At 39.7% G+C, this 15,450-nt stretch overlaps 1 protein-coding gene across 1 annotated transcript in view; it reads left to right on the top strand.

Moving 5' to 3' along the window:
- The first annotated feature begins 2,758 nt into the window (after positions 1 to 2,758).
- The window catches only part of LOC109927338 (rap guanine nucleotide exchange factor 6-like), a 337,005-nt gene continuing 324,313 nt past the window's right edge, over positions 2,759 to 15,450 (top strand). The window contains exon 1 of the mRNA XM_048603586.1: positions 2,759 to 3,525. Within this exon, the coding sequence (XP_048459543.1) occupies positions 3,457 to 3,525 (69 nt within the window). The 5' untranslated portion in view covers positions 2,759 to 3,456. The remainder of the gene's footprint in view (positions 3,526 to 15,450) is intronic.

Here is a 15,450-nt window from a genome sequence, read left to right as displayed (position 1 = left end):
GTACATGATCGATTAGCAGACTCGATGGACTTAATGACCTAATTCTGCTCCTACATCTAATGGTCTCATGGTGTTAACTAGCACCCTATTTCACCAGACAGATGAAAATAAATCTTCATGGCATTACGCTTGCTCTGGACATTGGCATGTGCTTCACTCCATCACTGTTTGAGTGAAGAACCACATGGATGCCCACATCACCTGCACCATGGCAGGAGCTGACGATTGCTGGATTGACCTCACCTAATCCAGTCTGCTATTTCCAAAAATCAGTAGCAGCATCAGAAGTGCTGCCACAGGTAATTCAATGTCTCGACCTACTCAGTCAATGCCTCATAGTCAGCCTGGCAACATTCAATCAACCAGAGCCACAGAACATCCACAGTGCCTGGTCTGCCCTTAAATCCATCGTAAACGGCAGCTATGAGGAGACTATGTTTCTAAGCCAGAAGTATGGTGCAGAAGCACTCCTGGCACGAATGCTTAAACTCAGCTTCCTCATCTGGAAAGGGGGAAGCATGCCAGTGGATCTTTGAGATGCTGTAATTGTGACCATCTTCAAGGAAGGAGATAAGATGGATCATGGTAACTACATAAGATTCTTCCTGCTGTCCATCACAGGGAAGGTAATTGCAAACATTTTCCTCAATCACCTTCTCACAGTCACTGAAGAGCTCTTACTGGAGTCACATTGTGGATCTGTCAAGAAGCATAGTATATAGCAGTTATTGCAGATTGCATTAGCAAATAGTGATTCTTTTTTGCAAGGTCATCATTTTGTCCATAATTATTGGACTGATTTTTAAGATTTTTGCCCTGCAGCTACACTTATTTGATGGGAACATAACAGTGGCCATCTTTGATCTCTCAAAAGCCTTCGACTGTTAACTGGGAGGGACTACAGAGCCTCCTTTCCAAATGTGGTTGCCCACAAAAATGAATCACTATCCTCTGTTCATTGTATGACATGCAGAAAATCATAATGCTCACTGACTGATCCATTGCAGACTCAATACAAGTGCAAGCTGGTGTCAAGCAAGGCTGTGTCACTGCACCAACACTCTTCCTTGCTACAACACTATCCTCTAAGGAAACTTCCAACTGGTATGGAGCAAATCTACAGGATAATTGGGAAACTATTCAATCTGTTTCACCCTTTGTCCAGAACCAAGACCACCTTACCTCATTTCTTAAGCTGCAGTGTGTAAACAAGGCCTGTTGTTTCATCAGGCTAAACATCCACAAGTCAAAGGTCCTACACCAGCCTGCTCCCACAATGAACCCCAACTATCAAAATCAAAAATAAGGCTCAGGGCTTGTGGATCAACTTCCATACATTTGGGAATTTCTCAGAGTACAGACATTGATGATGAAATACAACATTGCCTTCAGTGTGCCAGCACAGTCTTCATTTGAGGAACAGTGTGTTTGGCAATAAAGGTGTCATGGTCTACAAGCAGCCATATTATGAGCTTGCATGTATGCAGAAACATGGGCAGGGTACAGCAGATACTTTAAAGAGGTGAGAAATATCACCAGCTCTGCATTTGCAAAATCCTGCAAATCCACTTGTAGAACAGACATTCCATTATCAGTGTCTTCTCTCAAGTCGATACCCTTGGTATGGAGACACTAGATACGATTAATCAGCTGCAGTGGGGGGAGCCACATTGTCCACATGGCTGACACAAGACTTCCAAAATGAGCTCTCCACTCTGAACTTTGTAATGGCAAGCGGTTACCAGTTCACAGGAAATGCTTCAAGAGTGTCCTTGAAACTGCCCTGAAGAACAATGCAATATCCCCACTGATTTCTGAGAATCTCTAGTCCCAGGTCACTCAAAACAGAGAAGAAATATTCGCGAAGGTGCTAGCTGTTTGGGAGCATCTCCGACAGGCCCAGATGGAGACCAAGTGCCAAGCAGAAGAAACTTGTGTAAACCTGAGCATTCCACTTGACCATTTCAGTAAACACTGCTTGCTCCGTGCGTAGTAGAATATGCCCATATTCTAGAAGTGGTCTCTTTATTCACCTCAAGACCCATAACACCAGATTGGAAGAAGTTCTTGATCCCCAAGAACTGCCTAAAAACTGCCTAATGAACACAAAAATCTCACACCATCAGCATTCATAATTCTAAATTTGCTACAGCGGAAATTGTACTTTGTATGCAGTATTTTATGTGTGCGATGTGACAAGTTTGTTTCTTGGGCTGTACGCACATTGAGTAGCTATTAAGTTAGGCCGTTGCCCGGGGTTTTGTTTTGGGGAGATTCATTGGCAGTTTTGCGTATCAAAATAGGTCAGGCTTTAAAACCGAAATGCACACGCTTCAGTTTAAACACCACCACGCGTGCCCCATTGATGTAGGTGTCTGTGATCTTCAGATTGTTTGTGTGAATTTATAGCTTACCACTTTCTGGGCCACACGCTCATGTTTTACTTTGCTGCACCACCGCATCGACTGTTAGACAGAAGAAAGAAGCCACTTTCCGAACGAGCCAAAAAGTTTTGCATCTAAAAGTTTTAAATATCAGAAACAGCCCCTAGGTGAGAGTTGCCAGCACAAGATTCGGCCTATCTGAAGAGTGCTGTGAGAACATGAGGGGTTTTGTTTTGGGGAGGAGGATGCAATTACTGAATTGCAACAAAGCACGTTTCGACTTCAGTGCTGTCCCAAGGCAGTTGCAGGACTCTCGCGAGAGGCGTTGCCCTTTTTTTTGGCTCGCTGGGCGCTGCACTGAAGTCAGCATTTTCGTTTTGGGGGGTGGTGAGAAACAAAAAAAGAACAGAAGAGAGCGAGAAGAAGCACAGCTGGAAAATTTTGTGACGAACGGCCCAGCCCACATTTGGTGTAGAGGCACCACCCCCTCGGCCGGTTAACTGGGTGAAGTTGGAGGAATGTTGCTGCTGTCGCTGCCTCATTTTGCAGTTTGATTGACAGCGGCGCTGGGAGCCCGGAGCGCGCGGCTCCGATTGACCGCGGCCACTCGCCTCTTTTTGTCAAAGTTGGCAGTTGGTGGTTCGAGGGAGAAATCATGGAGGAGGAGTGATTACAACAGCCCCTGAATCCAAACTCATCTGTGACTCCGAACAACTATGGGGCTGGGCGTCCGTCTGTACGTGTAAACGTGTGAGGAGGAGAAAAGTTTTTTTTGAAGGTGAACACAGTTGTCTGGCACAATTACTTAGTGCTCCCCATACGCAGGGATTTGTTCTGAGGACACTTGAAAGGGGACGAAATAAAAAAAGGTGCATTTTTATTTCCATTTCTGTTTTGGGTGATGGAGGGAGTCGGTGTGAAGATGTGCCGGGGCCGGAATGTGCAGCTTTCCCTCAGTGTTTGAGCGGCCACCTCGAGGATATTTAACAACCTTGAAGCGGCTGGATTTCCGGATTTTTATTGGAACATTTCTTGCTTTGGCTTTGAGACACTCTTCAACTTCTGAGGAATAATGACTTCCTACGTGGATCAGCTTTTCAAACAGGTCTTGATGAAAAAGCCTTCAGAAAGAAGCCAGCAGGTAATTTGTGTTGTTTCATTTTTGTCAGGGTAACCCCTCTTCCTTTGGTCGAGCCAATTTTTTTTTGCTCCTGGAGGGAGAGACTCCTTGCTTTTGGGCAACACACACCGCCTATTTTAAAGGCAGCGTACCTCCGCCTTTTTAAAATATGCCGACAGTTTATTTTCTCTCTCTGAGTTGGGAAGGGAGGAGACTTAGTCATCCAGACTTGGAAATTCTCGAACGCAGCTCTGAACCCTGCTCACGTCGATTGCACGTAATGTTTCACCAAAAAAAAACTGCACGGAATTTTGCAGTGTCCAGTCACTATCCACACACACATAAAAATTAGCCAAGCAATGGAAATTTTCAGGGAAGTGTCATCTGTTCGTTTGTACAATCCAGGAATGTACAAACCTGCAGGATTCAAGAGCTTTCTGAAAAAAACCAAAGGGTTACAAGGAGCTTCTTAGACACTGGAAACACTGGAAATGTTGTAGGTTAAGGGGGTGGGGGGTGAGTAGGTGCTGGAAGGAGTTTTTTCTGTTAAAGCCCGAGTGGAAATAATTTTCAATGAATGTTTTACACACTACCCACGTCATTTATTTTAATTCATGACTTCGTGAGCATTACTTACAAGAAAATAAATTGCCTCATGTAGATGGGAGGATGATTTTGTTTTTGCTCTCACCCTTTTCTATAACCGATGGTTTGCTGGATGTAGTTAACTTTTTTTTCCAGAAGTATTAAGTTCAGCCTCAGATAATCCGGGCATTACAATACATTATTAGATTCTTGTATTCTTTTCGGAAGGTAGATAGAAGTTCGCAGTACAAGTAGAGGAAATAATAAGCCATTTAGTTATAAACTGCAAAGATGTTCATTGATTAATTAATAGACTATCTGGCAAAGTAGGTTTAGTGGCGTTCTTTTGTGTTCCCATTCTAAAACCTGGTGCTCTGTCGCAACATGCTTATACACAGGTACAAAGGTTTCTGAATGTAAAGGTATATATTATGAATAGTCTACTGACATACTAAAATTGTACTGACGTTTGCAAATTTGCCCATTTACTGTCAACACCCAGCAATAAAATTATGTTTTGCTGCTCCAAAAGCATGACTGTTAATGATTGTTTTTGTGATTTTTTTTAAAAGTGAGCATGTTAAAGATTCGCAAGCACAATTTCTTTTTTATTTCTAACATGTTGGCACCAAATTATGGAAGCCTAAATGACCATTGCTGTACTGGTTAATTTCTAAAAATCTGCTGAGCACGTATAAGTGATGGCAAGCTGAAATAAAGCATGCTTGTGCAGTATCTACAATCTCTTAGAATGGATGTCAGCCAATTTTGTTGTTCTTTTTAAATGATTCTGGTACTGTTCTTGATTATTTTTGCTTTATTTGACAGTAAGTACTGGTCGACTTAGTAGCTTTGCAATGTGACCATTAGTGTGTTGCAAACTTGATGCTGTTGTTAAATTGTGCTACAACCTTACTATTGCATAACTCTTGTGGGCAAGTTAGATATTTGACTTGACAGGCGAGTTATTAGAAAGCACCCTGCTTAGATGTTGGAACCTTCCTATCCCCAAATTTTTAAGTTCTTCAAGACATTTACATCACTTTGGGATATGCTGATGGTAACCAGCTACCTCCCCATCAGGCAGGAAATATGTGAAACTGATCCTTATGCTGGAAATACACTGCTGAGATGTAGTGCTTTTGATGCAGAGGCCTCCTGGTCTTAGATCAATTTGGAAATGTATTATACAGGCTAAAGAATGTTATGGTTTTAATGGTGTGCACCCTAAAAATGTGCAATATTATATGAACAGGATTTATTTACTGTGTATATGTGCACATAACAATCACGTTCAGAAATTCTTGCTGATTAAAATGTGCTACATATTTTCTTATTTAACTAAAATAATTAGTTTTATTTCAATTTAAAAAAAAATTCTCTGTTCTGAAGGTGGTAATTTATGCTGGCTCATAATTCAACATGTACAGGCTAGTCAATCTCATAGACACCAGACCTGAGCTGTTCCTGTGTCTCCTCTGACATGCATGCCTCCTTCAGGTTTGTTTATTTATGTAATGATGAATTACAAGCTGATGCTGATTAAGCAAAATAGGTATGGAAAGACCTTGCCTCCAATTTCCTAAGGTTGCATGTTACAATTGTTGGGTGTGTAGGAGGTCTAGTTATTCCCTGAAATGCATTTTCACAGGGAGACCAGCAGCATAGTCTGAATTTGAAGGGCATCATTCTGATGCCTGTCGTTATGCTTTAGTTACTCTCTATCAAGACCCCCTCAGGATCTTTGTATGTTTCAATCAGGTCACCTCTTACTGTTCTAGACGCTTGCAGGTACAGACCAAGCCTATCCATCCTTTCCTCAAGAGGCAACCTCATGATTTCCAAGTATTATCCCAACAAACCTTCCGTGAACTGCTTCAACTCAATTTCCTCCTCCCTTAAATAAGGGGACCAATATTCTACAAAATAAACCTGATGTGGTTTTGTGAATGTCCTGTACAACTGAAGCACAAGCTCCCTACCCTCACTTCAATTCTCACAATGAACAATAACATTCTATTAGCTTTCCTTATGACTAAGAATCATAGAGTTGTACTGCATGGAAACAGACCCTTCAGTCCAACTCATTCATGCTGACCAGATATCCTAAATTAATCTAATCTCATTTGACACATATCCCTCTAAACCCTTCCCATTCACGTACCCATCCAGATGCCTTTTAAATGTTATAATTGCACCAGCCTCCACCACTTTCTCTGGCAGTTCATTCCATACGTGCACCACCCCCTGTGTGAAAAAGGTGTCCCTCAGGTCCCTTTTAAATCTCTCCCCTCTCATCTTAAACCTATGCCCTCTAGTTTTGGACTTCCCTATCCTGTGGAAAAGACCATTGCTATTCACCCTATCCATGGCTCTCATGATTTTATAAAATTTGATAAGGTCACCCCTCAGCCTCTGACACTCCAAGAAAAATAGCCCCAGACCATTCAGTCTCTCCCTATAACTCAAACACTCCAACCCCATCCTTGTAAATCTTTCTTGCACACTTTCAAGTTTAATGACATCTCTCCTGTAGCAGGGAGACCAGAATCGAATGTCGTATTTGAAAAGTGGCCTAACCAATGTCCCATATAGCCGCAACATGATATCCCAACTCCTGTACTCAATGCACTGACCAATACTGAACTTGATCACTAAAATTGTGTGATTCGTAACCAAAGGCACCCAGATCCACCTGCAATCTATCAGCACTTAGATGATCATTTTTATTCTTCCTGCCAAAAATCATAGCTGATCCATGTACTCATGAGTTGGTTCCAGTTGCAATTCTTCTTCCCCCATAGCCTAGTCCATAGGTATTGCGGGGTTGGTTTGGGTAGATATGCGGTTCCCAAAGTAGCCCAATCTGTGCTTTTATGTTATCTGCAGGAGATTCATGCCGAGATCCCTGTGGATAATGAGGATTAGGTATACTGTTCCCTTCTACCACTAATTCCTTTTTGCTCACTCGACTTGAATGGCATCCTCTACTGTGCCATGATGAATTGCACAGGTCCCACTCTTATCCAAATGTGCTGAAAGAACCTCAGACCTGTTGCTGAGGTTCCTACGCTCCTGCTCTCTGGGTTCCATTACCTGCCTCATTTGCAGTCAGACCATTCATTTCCTGACCACTGAGGAAATCAAAAGACCCAATCCTAAGATGTGTGACTGCTTCCACAAATGAAGTGTGTAAGAAATTTTCCTCATCCCTCATGTCTTGTACTGTTTGCAGCTCATAAACTCGAGGTGAAACCGCTTGAACTGTAAGCACCACTTGTGGACTTGCTTGTCCTGGATTACACTGATGTCCAGGAGATCCCACATTCTGCAATTACAACACATCACCTGCTCTGTCGTCTTGGATGTGTTTAATTAGCTACATAATTATTTTTATTCAATTGTTTTATTTTCTTTTTTTTTTGGTGTTAATCTTGCCATCAGTTCCAGTCATGTCCTGAGCCTTAGGAAGTGAATTGACCTGAGCCACTTTGTTCAAAGTCCAACTCAGGTGACAAGATATTTAAGGGTTGTAAAATTTCAATACAATCTACGCAGTAATACTTAAGATATTTGACTGGTAGAGCAGGATTTTTCTTGATACTAAAAATAAAACTGAGTGTGCTCACCAGCCACTTATTTGTTACTTATTCTAACTACTTAATACTTTAATAATTACCCTGCTTCAAAATTGAATGACACAGAAAATGCCCACTAGCTGATCACTTTCCTGCTGTCCTCTGATGTCATCCTCTGATTTCATTTCATTGAGGATTGCGATGTTACCAGTGCAATTCTCACATGATCACATTTTCAATTTCATCCATAGCTGAAAAGGTGGTTTCTATGGAAAATCAACTTAATCTGATGAGAACTCATTGATGCAATGCTGAAAACTTGTAATGCTGTTTTCTAGCATTGTGGAAATTCTGATTTACTGATCTGAAAATATTAATATAATATATCTCTGCCATTGTGGAAAACATTAATGGGTGGGCAAATGTTTGTTTTAACAGTTAATTATATGACAAATTATCTGTTTTCTGAATGAGTTTGCAATATCTTAACTGAGTGGAAGGGCCACTAACCATTTGAATCCTTCTCTCACCCCCTTTACACATTGTCAGTATTGATGGGCAAGGTTTGCAGTTGATAACTGTCATAACAGGCAGCAGTGCTTACAGTAGTGCAAATTGCATACTGGTGAATGGAGAAAATGTCTTTGTCACACATTTCTTTTCATGATTGCAAAGTTATGAAAGTGCCATTGTTGTCATTGCATCAACAGCAAATGTTTAAAGTAAATGCTTTTTAAGCAAGCATTAAATCTGACTGTTTAGCCTCCACTACTGTAAAGCAGAGATTTGATGTGTTTTCAAAATATTTGTTGAAATGTAATGAAACAGTTCATTTCACTGACAGTAAGTTACATGTACCAATTTGTGCAACTGTCCTACTTTTTCCCCAATGTTCATGTTGCTTGAATGACACTTTCTGTTTTTTTTTTTAAAATAACGTGCCCTTGTTGACTAAATGTAGTTATGTTCCTTTATCCATGTGAAGCATTTGGAGAATTGAGAACACTTTTTAATTCTTTTTAGCCGATACAGGATTGATGTTGGATCCTAATTAAGTGATAGGCTGGAACTTGAATTAGTGATAGTTTAATTGCGTGATGGTTGCAGAATCAGCCTTATGAATATTTTTGCTTCAAATATTTGTCTTCCTCCGTATTTAAATCGATTTTAAAAATAAATAGAGTACTTTTAGATCATAATGTTAAGAACTTAAAAAATATTTTGCTGAGTTCCTCTGTAACATCCACACCGTTTATCAAATATTATTTCCTAAAGGCCCATATGAAGTATTCTGCTGCTCTTTTGTTCCTTCCACCCAGTGAATCAGACTAGGCAGTCAGTTCTGTGGGAGCACCTCCTCACACTCAAATTATTCTGTATCTGTGGGCTTAGATAAAGAAAGTTTAACTGTATTCACATTGATGAATCATTCTGCTTCGTTACTGTTTTTGAAAATTATAATGAGCGTCTGGTATTTGTTTGTATTTATTTCATGCAAGTCCAACTGACACTATGCTGTCAGTTGTCTAACTTACATGCTGTTTGGTGTCAAGAATCTGTGATTCAGAGATTTACACTGCAATTGACACGGTTATGTATAACTGGACAAAATCTGCTTCCCAGGGTTAACTGTACAAAGAATCTTGTATTGTGAAGTGATTTCAAGGCTATAATATTGTGCTTATGAAAGACAGGCCATTCCCATTTAAACTATATTTCAGAGATGAATGGCATTTCGATTCCCTCACTGAATTTCTTCTCCTTCCCTCACTGAATTTCTTCTAAGCACCTTATTAAAGATAAAAACAGCCATTCAAAATTCAGTGAAATTTTAGTTGCATTGCTTTTCAGGGCTTTCCCAGACTTGTGCCATGTGGACTGCATTCCCATTGTATGTTTTCAAATCCTTCTTGTGAAGGCCCTCGCCCTCGCTTTCTCTCTGTCTTTCTCTGATTTGTGAACGTAATAGCATGAAGCAGACAGATTTATTTTGTCGGTGTGTGCTAACCCCATCTCATTAATTGTTGTCCGATATTTTACTATTGAATTGTCAGATCCATTTTGAATGTAACATCTTAAGACACCATAGTGTGTATCTCCTACCATAAATAGCAACCTTCTGTGTGGACTTGTTAGAAATGTTAATTGAATTGCTATAATGGTAATTCAGTTAAAAGCACTACTAGATTTTAAAATCCTTTTTCCATCTCTATTTCTGTGCACACTATATACAGTTTTCTTTAATGTATTCCTCCTGTTTTGAAGAGGGGATTTAACTTGCAACTGATTTGTTTTGTCTGGATAGCTGAGTAAAGTCAGTGAAACACATTTTCCAAGAAAATGCGCAAATGCTTTTTTTTTTTTTTTTGGAGAAATCACTGTGCCTGGGACCTAACCTCACACTCTGCATACCCTGTTACTCCCAAATGCGGGTCTTGAGTATCAGTATTGTTAGCTAACCTAATGTTCTTGTCAGTGTGATTCCATCATTCAGTTGCTTGGAGAAATACTTTGAACCATACTTACAAGTTAAGTTTCATCACAGTAGAAAGCATGAAATAATTTAGTTTTGTAAAAGCGTCTTCCTATCAACATTCCTTCTTTAATATGAACAAATTGTTTTGTTTTAATAAAGTCCAAAGGTCTGGGAGAAAACTAGCTTGGTGATGTTAATTCATTAACTGAACTTCCTAGTGGATGACCACTAGGAGTTCCTGTAATTTTATGCTAAACCTGTCCATGCTGGTTACTGTATCTCCTAATTCAACTACACGTTGTGCATATCCACAGATTCCTGAAGGGAGCAGGCAGGTAGATAAGCTAAGTTAAGAAGTCACATGGGTTAGTTGCCTTTATTTGTTGAGGCATAGAATACAACGGCAAGGTCATGCTATACCTGTATAAAGTGCTGATTAAGCCACAGTGGAGCACGCGTGCTGTTCTTGTTACCACATTATAGGAAGGAGACGGTGCAGAGGATATTTAGCAGGATGCTGCTTGGGCTGGAGGGTCTGAGCTGCGAGAAAGGATTTTGATTGGCTGCACTTGTTTTTCTTTGGAGCAACAAAGATTAAGAGGGGACCCAATAGGTATGAGGGACATGGATAGGAAGGCATGTTTTCCAGTGGAGAAGTCAGTAACCAGGAGGCATTGACTTAATAGAAGAAGTATAGAGTTAAGAGCATATTTGAGGAGAGATGTTTAATCGCAGAGGGTGATGAGAATCCAAAGCTCATTACTTGAAAGAGTGGTTGAGTCAGATTCTCTTAAAATTTTAAGCAGTATTTAGATATTCATTTGAGTTGCCATGGGCCAAGAGCTGTAAAATAGGGGTAGTATATTCAGATCTTTGACTGGTGTACACATGTTGGGTTAAATGGCTTCTTGTGTGTAAACATGTGACTTTGAGGCCAAATAATGTGATCCTACTCCTCAGTCCTATGTTTCTAGTTCAGAATGCAAAAGCCTTTTGATTTTACTTTAGTCAGTTGCCATGTATCTTGCAGTGACCTCATAACAAATAAAGTCTCATATTAAATTATTTCAAGCATTTTAAAAGAAAATTAGTCATAGGATGTGGTCGCCCCTGGCTGGATCAGCATTTATTGTCCATCCCCAGTTGATTTTGAGAAGGTGGTGAAGCTCAATCACAAGAATGCATGTTAGAAGCAAGTACTTAACATTCAGTGAGCTGCTACAGTTATCTGGTAAATATATAGTTAGAATGCCTAATCTCAAACATCACAGTCAAAGAAAGGAAATTATTTATTGTACTTTGTGCTCAAATGTGGCGATTCTTTCTTTTTTTTTTTGTAATTTTATTTTCAAATATTGTACTGAGCAAACTTTATTGAGTGCTAGAAGAAGTAAGTGTAAGAAAATATAATTGGAAATTGAGAACTTGATATTTTTGTGGAATGACTCATGGCTTTATATACATGAGGCTGCTGCTGTTGGATAGTAAAGTTTAGACTGAAATATTATAACTATTGAATGTCATTACTGTTCAGCAACATAGCGCAAATATTATTTGATCCCATGTGGCATTCTTTCTTAGACAAATTTAGAAAAAACTCTTTCCTCAACAGAATCCCTCACTTGTCTCTCACTCTTCAATTATTTGTCTTTTGCTCTGTCTGTTTGTTCCTTTTTCTCTTTATCCTCCTTCTTACAATATAGTATTTTAATTGTATGTTTTCGCAACATAAATACACTGCTTATTTAATTACACCAGAGGATTAAAAATAAAACTCCAAATGCAGGATTTTAAGTAATGCATAACTGGCAGTTATGGTACTTTTTTGCAACAGGGCTTACCATTTCTGGAAAGTTTTTCAGCTAACTTGAGCTATTAAGTTATGTAGTCTTAGTATAAAAATGGAGTCAAAGAGGATGACTGAGGCCAAGATTGGGAGAGAAGGCTGAGACTTTGGTAGTACAAAACTGCTAAAAAGAAAATTTAAAAGGTTGTTGCTAGGCTGTTTCTTCTTAAGTACTCCTGGTGCCAGCCTGTCTTGTAAAGTATCCGTCCCACTGATCTGAAAATTAACATAATCTTGTGCAGCTGAGGTATATGGCACAGAGTGCCATTTGACCTTCAAGTTGCACAAGAAAACCTCTCCTGGTATGACAGTATTTAATTTTCATTTTCAAATTTGCAAAAATCTGTGGGCCCTTACAGTCTATAGCTAATGATCTAATTGAAAAACTCTTGAGATGAAGCTCAGTAACAACAAAATTCATGGTGCTTCCTGTATTTTCGTGAAAGATGAATTTGGTGTATTGTAGCAAAGTTGTTGATGTTTGAACAGATTGGTGAGGGGAAGAGTAGTACTGTCTTAAACTTTGACAAGGTGTCCAAAATTGATTAAGTTGGGTGTCACGTCTGTGGTTGTTTCATGAAGTGACTGTGATTCTGTTTCTTTGTGCTTGGGTAAGAAACAAACATTCAAACCCTTTCCCACCTTTTGGCAGCAATTTTGTCTCCTCTGTTGGCCACCTCCTTCAGTTCTCTGAAAAGAGGAGAGATTTGGCATGGTTGAATGGTCATGGTGTCAACTTTAGAATTTAACTACCTCACTCTTTCTTCCTCGTGCTGTGCCATGTCTTGCATATAACCAAGGATCCATATGGATAAAAAAGAAATAGAATTGCAAGGCCAGTCTGTCAAACCTAATCAAAAAAAAAGTAAACAGCTCCTAGGGAGCACCATAATGAAAATTGAAATTCCCTTTCTAAGCTAACAAGGCAGCCTTCTGCAAGTTGGGGTTTTAAATCTCAGCTGTATCATAGTAGTTCTGAGCAAATTTGCATCTAACACCTGGACCTTTTTCCTCCATTACATAGAATTTTGCTTCAGTGGCAGTAAGCAACAGTGATATGTGACACCACTATTTTCACGTGAGCCATGGAGCTCAAACATGAATATGTTAGTGGAGTTGTAGGAGATTGGGGAGTTTCCAACACCACTTACTACACCATGTTTGGAGCACATCACTCTTAAGGTATGTGCAGGGGGGTCAAACTGTGGACAACCTTGACACCCTTTCTCAGCGACCTTATCTCATGAGTTATAAATGTGAGAGACTATTGAATTGATCAACTATTGCTTGTGGTTGTGGTCCTGAACTAACCCTGGATTTAACTGTGCTTCTCTAATGCATCCTTTTCTGCAGGCCATCAAAACCACCACCAGCACCCTTGAGCAACCTTCCTTAGCTACCATTTTAAACCCAGTTAAAATGATGCTTAAGTATTCTGCAAGTTTTTCTACGTGGATTTCTGAGTCATACTAGGTGCAAAACATTAACTCTTTCTCTGCACAGATGCTGCCAGACCTGCTGAGTTTCTCCAGCATTCTCTGTTTTCATGCAGGATATACGTTGAAGTTCCCAGTCTAGAGTGACTTGGAAACTCCACTGATAAGTGAATTGGTCAAGTTTTAGGGGACATAATTCCTAGACTGGGTTTGTGGCAGGTGGTGAGTGGACCACAGTCCAAAGATGTACAGCTTAGGTGGATTAGCTATGCTAAATTGCCCATTATGTCTAAGGTGGGAAATGCAGGGATGGGGTAGGGGGTGTGTCTGGGTGGGATGCTCTCCAGAGGACAGCATAGATGGGCCGAAATGGCCTGCTTCAAAGCTGTTAGGATTCTATGAAAAACACACACTAAGTTATAGAAATGTAATGCAAGGGGTATACACACCACTGTTATGCTTTATTTACAGCAAAATCACTTGAAGTAACTTTGCCTCAAATGCAACTTAACGGCAGAGAGCCCTCTCATTTGCACTCTCGACTGATTACTTTGACATTGTGGAGATTAAGATAGTACAGCAAAGTTCTGGTATTTCCAGTACGCAATTTTTGCCGGTTTATGATTTTGTGGCTTTCAAGGTTTGTGGCTCCACCACTATTGGAAGTGAGAGAGAAATTTAGAATTAGACTGGGGCAGCAGATAAGTGGGAACACTTCCATCTGCAACTTCCCCTCAAAGTCAGATATCATTCATATCATTCTGACTTGGAACTATATTGCTGTTCCTCCTCTGCTCCTCACCATTTTTGCCAACACTGGGTATATCAATTAATTAAGGCAGCTTACCATTGCCTTCTCAAGGACAATTGGGGGTGGGTGCAACAAATGCTAGTCTTGCCAGTGATGCTACATACCATGAAAGCATAGAAATTCACCCTTTTTTGGTAGAAAGGGCCTTGTAATGTCCGCTTAGGCAATGTACTCAAGTCCTGCCACGGAACTTAAGCTTAAAGTACTTGAGAGTTAGAGGTGATAGTGTTGACAAATTTAGTGTAACTTTTACTGGCTTGTGTCCTTTTGAATGCTTGTGTATAGAAAAAGACAATGGAGGCATTGTTGTGTATCCAACTAAGAATAGCACTAACAAGTCCGATTTGAACTAAAAGTTTTGAAACCAAGATATTGAATTTCAATACTTTCTATACTATGAATTCTGAATCTTTTAGAATGGCAATATGTTGAAGTTGCGTTTCATTTTTCACCATTAGAAAATATTAATTTTTAATTTACATTCATCTTTGCTTGAAATTGGGATCAAACATTGTGTAGATTCTTGTAATTCATGTCTAGTTAAGCAACATGTTCTGTAGACTAATAACATGTAGAAAATTGTTCTATCTGTACAGGCACTTGCATTTTGGTGTACTCTTGGTTGACTGTACCCACATGCAAGTGAGAAAAGTATGGTAAAGCAAACCTGTATTTAGTCTTTTGTTCTGGCCATAATTTGGGCTGTTTCAGCAGCATTTGCCGTAAGTTTCATTTTTAGTTACAGCCCTATTAGATAATTGAACGAAAGGACTTCTGTACAGTTTTTATTTTATTTCTGAACATAATTGACTGTCAGAAGGAGTATTGATACTCGTGCTAAATCCTACAAAAGACTAATTGTAGGATTCCCACTAGGTATGGTGATTTGATGCTGCAGAATTTCCTGTTCAATCATACCAGTGTTTATTTTGAATACATTTATCCCCCTTTTAAGGTATGTTCTTACAAAATGTTTTTATTTTGGAAAGATTTAAAACTGGATTACTTTCATGAATGGCCCTGCCAGTTACAACCTCCATTTTTGATTTTGTGCAGTTGCAATAGGGTTTTTTGGAATGGCATACCAAATCGGACCATACTTCTAGGTTGCTTCTAAACAAAGTTTATTAATAGACTGTGCATAATGGTAAGGCTAAAAGAGCACCATGCTCTGTGCTGTACAGGTTCCAACCTCCTAGCTGAGTACTAGGATG

Source organism: Rhincodon typus, chromosome 12, assembly GCF_021869965.1.
Source record: "Rhincodon typus isolate 14 chromosome 12, sRhiTyp1.1, whole genome shotgun sequence".
Lineage (NCBI taxonomy): Eukaryota > Metazoa > Chordata > Chondrichthyes > Orectolobiformes > Rhincodontidae > Rhincodon > Rhincodon typus.
Note: the sequence above shows the minus strand (reverse complement) of the source record. Positions and strands in the feature narration are given on the sequence as shown.